This window comes from Atractosteus spatula, chromosome 7 (assembly GCF_055471065.1).
Source record: "Atractosteus spatula isolate fAtrSpa1 chromosome 7, fAtrSpa1.hap1, whole genome shotgun sequence".
Classification (NCBI taxonomy): Eukaryota; Metazoa; Chordata; class Actinopteri; order Semionotiformes; family Lepisosteidae; genus Atractosteus; species Atractosteus spatula.
In genome coordinates this window covers 852,754-860,327 of record NC_142712.1, presented here as the reverse complement: position 1 = coordinate 860,327, position 7,574 = coordinate 852,754, and the positions used below count along the sequence as shown (strand labels likewise).

Sequence of the window (7,574 nt, the reverse complement as noted above, 5' to 3'; positions counted from 1 at the left end):
GTGTGCGAGTTTGGCATCACCAGTGTGTCCCGTCTCGATTAAACCAGTGTGTAGTTTCTCAGCCTGGAGGTTTTGCTGGGAACATCTTTTCAGGCTCCGCTCTTGGTTTACACAAGCTACCAGACTGTCAGGGGGTGGTGTGTACTCACACTGGACTTCCCTTTTCGACTTCACCGTGAGGAACATTCAAGCTGTGCAATTTTTTTGTGGATCATTCATTTTAACTGGGTGGGATGCTGTTGTGGTTCTTTCTGTGAGTTTTGTTCTGGCCAGAATGCCAGTCGAAATGCTGTATTGTGTGGTACATGAGTTAAATGTGAAATAAGTGCATTACTGGAGCAGAATATTGTGCCCCACAGCAGCACAGACAGTTGGCTATTCTATGTGTGTCCTGTCACTGTCACTGTATGTGTGCTGAGACTGTAACTGGATGGCACTAAAACAATGATCAAAATGAGACACACAACAGTTGTTGGTGTTTCCTGTGAAATTACCTATAATGACTATAAACCTTATAAACTGCTTCTTAAACAACTGTGTTGCTGTGTGCCCAGCATCAAGTGTGATCTTCTGGATTCTAGACCTGCAAAAGCCTCTGATGGGGAAAAACATCAAAGACCGATACGTAACACAAACATATTTTTAAATATATTTTATTGAAAAAAATATGAAAACAAAACTTAAGGTTTAACAGTCACACATTATCACATCATTCCAAAGGAGGGAGTGTGCCAGAAGCACCAGGGAGGTGTCCTGAGACAGCACAGGAGCACAGGAAGAGAACGGTCCAGTCAAACGGCTGCCACAGCTACTGCCTCGTGTTTGCAGGCTGGCTGGAGCACAAGACCAGGGACGTCAGTGCAGGTGGAAGAAACGTACTCTCCATGAACAAAATGCAACTATAAAAGACTGTTTTTCCGCAGAGTCAATTATAGCACCAAATACTCCAGAGACCTCACAATATACTTGTGCAAAAATAAATCCTGAACTCTTGTCCCTGTTCACTTTAAATGTTAAAGATATTGAAACACCCGAACACTTCACCAACACAGCACAAGAGGAGCCGAGGGGAATGTCATGGAAAGGTGGCCAAACCTTTCAAGAACCCCTGAGAGGAATGTTGTTCTGGAGGCAATTACCTGAAACAACCACGCTTAATATAAGCTGACTGGCCTCATCTGTGATCTACAATAAATATCCAAAAAATAATTAACCACAGGTCTCCTGTGACTTGATTGCCTGATCTCATTGGTAGAGTTAGGTGGCAACGTATGTTTTTTGGTCTGCAATAGGAATGCTTTTCAAAACACAATTGTTCAAAATATTCCAGAATAAAGCAAACATTTCTGGTGGCCAGCTCTGGGGAAGACAGTTGTTAAGTCAAAAATCACTTCAGAGCGGCTGCGAGACAGGTTTACTTTTTCTGAAAAGTGTAAGGACTGGATGTACCACAGGTTTTGGTTTTCTAATGGAATGTGATCATGAGGTGACTGACATTTTGCTTCTCATAATCATACTTCAATCTCACACACAAACTACAGCCAGACAAAACTATAACTCATCTCGCATCTTATCTCCTTTGGGCCTTACAAGCCTGCCGATGTAGAGGATGGAGTTGGTTTTATTGTCTTTAATGACGAAGATGAATGGATGGTCTGCGTAGAAGAGTTTGGGGTTCCTCAGCTTCTCGCTCCCGTAGATGTTGGTGTCGAAGGGGTTGCCTTCAGTGTCCAGCTCCATTGCGGAGGCGTGGAAGACATTGGACAGGTACAAGTCCTTCTTTCCAGAGATGTTGGAGAGGTCGGCCTTGGCTTTGTCCACAGCCTCAGTCAGGCCCAGCTCCCCAAGATGTTTCTGCAAGAAAAAACAGTTTTGTTCATTAGAATATAATTTTGTAAATACAGCTCTCACAAAAAAAAATATTATGTAGTTATCATGTGTTCTTTTTTCTTTTTGTGTTCTTGAGACGTGACCTTGATATTCATGCCTCAGTGATTCCAATGTTGTATTGCAGTCATGCTGTATCCTATTACTGCTGTGTCAGTGTAGTAAAGCTCAGTCAGGTACCTGGAGGTTGTGACTGACTTCCATGCAGACTTTGGGCAGGGAAACGGCTACAGCTCTTTCCTCCATCTTGCTGATCCAGGTGTCCAGCTGCTTGCGGGTCAACAGCTTCTCCAGTCTTTCCAGTGGCTCCACATGGTAGGGCATGATGATGATCATGCTGGACATCTTGTGAGCCAAAGGCATGCTCAGCACGTACAGCCTCTTCTCTGAATCTTCATGGAACATGTAGAGTCCTGAGAGGGAAGAAAATACAATCCATGCAAAATGAACCTCACCTTTCCTCTGTTTTCAGCCATTCTCTTAGTGAACATGGTCTTCAAAAGTCAGCCTCTGAAGTCCATCAAACTCACCTGTGCGGTGCATCATGGGAACGGAAACAGTGTAAGAGCGTGACACCAGGAATCCACGGTTGTCCACCATCTTGTGGTGGAATTTCTCATCCCAGTGGGCTGTAAGGGAAGACAAAGGAACAGGTATTAAGCTACATAATAAAGCAGGGACTAGCTCAAATTCAGAAATAGTGTTTGCTTCTCAGCTCCCTCTTACGTGCCAACATATAAATGGACGGTTTAGAGGCTGACTATTCGATATAACAATGAACATGCCAACTGTGAAGCTTTATGAGTCATGAGTAATTAGTTAAGAGTCCCCATTTCACCTCATAGAGTTGAAAACCCCAAATTATAATTCTACTCACGCTTGAAGAACATGGCATTGACAATCATAGCTCCATCAGTCTTCTCCACATCCTTGGTGACCTCGGGCAGCTTCCCGTCCGTGGTCTGGGCCGCCCACTCGTTGATGGACTTCACAGCGTTCCGCTTGTCCCGGAAGTTGATCTTGGAGTGCTCGTAGTTGTAGTGCTTCTTGCTGCTCTTGACAAACTCGTCCGCGAAGTTGACGGAGCTGGGCCCGTAGAGGCGGCTGCCGATCTTCCAGGTGACGTTGCGAGCGGTGGAGTTGCTGACCTCGGTGAGGAGCTCCGACAGGCCCGTGTGGAGCTGCTCGTCCTTCACTTTGTCGGCGCTGAGGACCGTCTTGGCCTGCGATGCCGTGGAGGATTTGCCCCCCAGGTGGACCAGACCCAGAGAGGAGGCCACCACCACTGGGGAGAAGAGGATGTTCTCCGCGTCCTTCTCTTTGGCCATGTTGTGATAGAGGTTGAAGGCCAGACTAGCGCTGGTGTCCGCTAACATGCTGGCATGGCTGCTGAGCTTCTTCTCCTCCGCTGTGGCCAGAGCAGCCAGGAGGCTCAGAGCTACGAGCTTGGTCACCCACATGCTTTCTGTGATTGAAGGCAGCTGTGCAATCCTGGAAAACAATCAAAATAAACAAACAACGTCTTTATTATGTATTTATTCTCTTACTATTAGTGATGTTTATTCTTAAATGTCCTATTGTCCTGTGTAGCCTTTCCTGTTTGTTGTCTGCAGGGCTCCCAAACACTGAATTCCCCTGGCTTTAAAAGAAACAGTAAATTAAATATCACATCCATAGCTAATCATTCTCTCGGACACTCCAGTCGCACACAACTAGACTCCAAAATAGCTTCTTCCCCAGAGCTGTGAAGCTGGTGACGCCCCCACTCCCTCCCATCATACTATGATCTCTCCTGACTTCTTCCTGTACCCACAATGACTGTACTCCAACACCACTACATACACGGCAACTGAATGTAAGCCGAAATTGTACTTAAAACTGTATTAGTTGTAATATTTATTAATCACCGTATTATTTTTGCACTGTTCCCCGAATTACTTTTGCACTGTTTTGTCCTGTTGTATTCCTTCTCTGTTTGCGTATTTGCACAGTTTTGTTTACACTGTTATGTTATTACACTGTTATTGTTATTGTGTTACTGTCTATTGTCTTATCTTCTGTTCTATTTATATACTGTACCCGAGTGACTAATGAGAAACACTTTTCACTATACTATGCACCTGTGTACGTATAATGACAAATAAAGTTGAATAAAATTGAATTTCAAATACCCCGCACTGATTATGATCAGCTTCATCAAATTAGATGTATTAAGAAAAAAGAAAGGCTTTCTGCCATGAGAGATACTGGCTGGACTAACTTCATTCTTGGAAGATTTTCAACAAGATATTAGATAACACCTCACAGTCATAAGAGGCACATCTTGGCACCCTGTAGCTGTGAGGCAGATGCCTAGATTCATTACTACAAAATGGCACCTATGATGTATTACTGTTTGAAAGCAATGGAATAAAACAAAATTAGTAGAAGTACAAAGTTAATGCAAGATATAAGAATTTTTTACTTTTGGATACGAAACCTCCATTGGCTTTCTATTTTCCCTGTTCTTAAAGATACCCCTGCTTTTTGACTCTGATCAGAGATTAAATTGATTACAATGTCAAAAGGAAGATAGACTGAGATCGGCAAGAGCTCAGACCAGGGTGTTGTTGGAAAGAGGCTCTGTGCTTTAATCAACAGTACTGTTAATGCCTGAGGCAAAATTTCTGCACCCTTTGTTATGCACAGTCTGCATACCAGCCATCTAAACAAAGGGAACAGAATACCTAGCCTGAGGCACTTCTGAAACACGCTTTTTCACAGACCACGTTCAGTCTCTTTCCTTTTCCTCCGACACTTTAAATTTCTGAGACCAAAAAAAAGCAGCAAATAGCTTAGCTAGTCAGTTTACAGATTCTGTTTCCATGTTTGTTTAATCTTTACATCATGGGATACCTTGAAATGTTTTCATATTGTAGCCAACGTTTGCCCTTTTCATTCTGAAAGACAAGAGTTGTATACAGTAATCTTCATACAGCAAAGGGGGAAATGCTAACTGAGAAACCGACTTACAGTAAACATTACTTGGTATTTTTTATTTTTTGCCCAAAATAAGAGGGAAAAGTCTTTTTAATGTTTAGTATTACCTCACTGAGCCTATATTCCCATACATGTATGCACAAAATATTCTTATTGGCAGAAAAGGACCTCAGTTATGAACCTCTCCAATCAGTAGTGCCAGAGTGGAAAGTCAGATGCCTATTTCTAGAAGGAGATCTTGTTACAATGACAAGCCCCCACCCCTTTACAGAGATGATAGCCGCCATCTCTTTACAGAAATTATAAGTGTTACATTAAGCAAATGGGACAATAATATAGAGTGGATCTGAAATGTACCATTTTCAAAAATGAGAAATAAGCACTGTGAAAAACTTTACTCGGAACCAAAGTCCCACAAGTTAGGCAACGCGTTGCAGCAACACATTGGAGAAAAGATGCTGTAGATGGGTGTTTCCTATAACTGTCTTTACAGCAGAACTCAGAACAAATTTAGATTTTCTGCAGTACAAATGTATTCCACGTAAAGACTTCGTACAAGTTTGGTTTCAATATTAGCTTCAGTCACCAAAGACTTGAATATTGGAAAGGCTTGAAAGAATCGGTATAGGCATCATCATTTTGAGAAGAAAACAGATTTACTATATTGACATATTTACATCGAAATACCAAAGACTGGGTTAGACTGTCTAGGAAACCCTGCTTTCTTATCTCAAATCTAATATCTCACTAATCCAATCAGTTTTTTTTCCCAAATACTCGGTGCTCTAAGGAAAATTATCGCTATTTTTAGATCTCTACAAAGTGAGTGAAGGAAGATCCTGTCCTCTCTAGCAGCAGAGATCCTTGCACAACTGCCGGCTGTGCTTCCCAGCCTGGTGAGCTCCTACCTGCTGAATCCTGCAGCTCTTCACAGGTCTCTCCCCTTCTTCCCGAGCGCCCTGTCCTGTTGGCTTCCAAAGATGGACCCTGCTCCAGGCCTATATACTCCACAAAAGAAATTTCTGGAACTGGGGAAAGGAATATTTAAATGAGGAACTCTGAACTTTTCACAAAGCAGGAATAAGACCTCCCACAGGATCCAGTTGCTACAGCTGAGCAAACGGTCCCCCCGCAGGGTCCTAATGCCTAAGACAGCGAGGAAATGATCTCCTACTGAAGGAAACCATCAGTAAAAACACACAGAAGTCTTTTGAAACATTTGTAGGATTTATTCATTCTGAACTACTGATATCTAAACATGAATCAGTATGCTCTAACATTTAGATTCATACAGAGTTCTAAATAACATACAATAGTGTGGTGCACATGGATCATTTTTAAACATTTTTCTTTTATTGTACACATCTACTGTATGTTGACTCAGTGAGATTTTTCTATTATTAATTTTAATTAAGAAAGTGGAAATGTTGTAAATGACTAAGAACCAAGGGATGCAAGAAACTCTTTCGTTCTATGATGTAACAATACGGCACAGTGGCTTGATGGTTAGCGTTCAGTTCTCGAGTTCAATAGAGCATGGATACTCTCCCTCTGCTCCCAGTTTCCTCCCCCTACCCATATCATGCTGGCTGAGCTCATCAGTGTCTTGAAATTCTACAATAGACCTGTGTCCCATCCAGGGTGTGGCCCCATATAGGGCCTTATTCCTCTGGGATGGGCCTGGGTGGCTGTGGCGCCTGCCAGGAATAAGAGCCTCTCTGATAAAGAATGAAAGGCTGGGAAATTAACTGAATATTGTGATCACATTCATCTCAAAATGTGACAGGTATTTTTAAAAGTCAGATCCTGCATTTCATGTGAAAGTGAACAGTTTTTAACAGATTCTCAATTGCAGTGTAGGTTTATACTTTTTATGTTTCAATAGAAGGGATATAGGAAAATGCACAAACTTCAATTTAAAAGCAGATCTTATTGGGGGAGGAGAAAGCAAAAAAACAGATAACTTTCATCGACTGACAACTGGAATGTACTTTTTTCACTGGTTGGAACGCATTTCACTTGGAGAATGCTGCAAGAGTTTGTTCTAGAAAAAGGCAGAGAGTGTTTTCTAGTTTGAAAAAAATGGACAAGACTTGTGCTCTTCTCCCCTCCCCCTTGATGTGCCACGTCGTAGTCTGGGCCCGGCTGTGCGGCTTGTGTGAAGGCAGCTTCCTCCGCGCTGCACGCAGAGGGAATGTGAGGTCTTCAGCAAGACTGCTCCGCACAGGGAGACGGAGGACTGCTGTTGCAACACACACTGAGGGATTCATTCAGCTGGACACCACACCAGCTCCACTCTTCACTGGTAAACGTTACTCAAGATTTTTGAAAATGGAAAGAAAACAACAAATGCTGTAAAAGCAAGTGATATCATGTGGAAATCAGAACAGAAATGTCACTTATTTCATCTTACAGCATTGCACCAATGTAAATTTTACTTTACATTTTGTCGAGACTTTTTTTCCCCAAAATAAAAATGTAAAAAAAAATTCACAAGAATGCTCATTACACTGGAGGAGCTCATATGTTCTCTCCATCACCTTTGAGCTTTAACAGAAGACAAGAGTTAAAATGACATGCTTTGGTGACATTATTAACATTAAAACACATTGTAAATAATCTTGGATAAGGGAGTCTGCTAAGCAAATCAATGATAATCAATAATAACTCTTGTTACAATATGTAGGAATTCCCTTCTTTTCGGCTTG

The 7,574-nt window shown here is 42.1% G+C and overlaps 1 protein-coding gene across 2 annotated transcripts; it reads right to left on the bottom strand.

Moving 5' to 3' along the window:
• Nucleotides 1–637: 637 nt before the first annotated feature.
• serpinh1b (serpin peptidase inhibitor, clade H (heat shock protein 47), member 1b) lies at nt 638–5,887 on the bottom strand. Of its 2 annotated transcripts, XM_088921427.1 has the most exons (6): nt 5,775–5,887; nt 4,783–4,826; nt 2,765–3,378; nt 2,418–2,516; nt 2,068–2,300; nt 638–1,854 (listed from the first exon to the last, which is right to left on the bottom strand). In XM_088921427.1, the coding sequence occupies exons 3-6, from the start codon at nt 3,345–3,347 to the stop codon at nt 1,552–1,554; spliced, it is 1,218 nt and encodes a 405-aa protein (XP_088777553.1). In that variant the 5' UTR covers nt 3,348–3,378; nt 4,783–4,826; nt 5,775–5,887; the 3' UTR covers nt 638–1,551. The 2 variants fall into 2 exon arrangements, with proteins under 2 accessions (XP_088777553.1, XP_088777552.1); XM_088921426.1 differs by lacking the exon at nt 4,783–4,826 and having other exon boundaries at nt 5,775–5,886.
• Nucleotides 5,888–7,574: the final 1,687 nt, after the last annotated feature.

Bases quoted from the DNA above. Each gene is read 5' to 3' on its own strand.
- serpinh1b (XM_088921427.1), bottom strand. From the start codon at position 3,347: ATGTGGGTGACCAAGCTCGTAGCTCTGAGCCTCCTGGCTGCTCTGGCC. The intron at 2,301-2,417 runs GTGAGTTTGATG...CTTCCCTCTCAG, and splicing joins TCCCATGATGCACCGCACAG to GACTCTACATGTTCCATGAA. The intron at 1,855-2,067 runs GTACCTGACTGA...TTTTTCTTGCAG, and splicing joins AAGTCAGTCACAACCTCCAG to AAACATCTTGGGGAGCTGGG.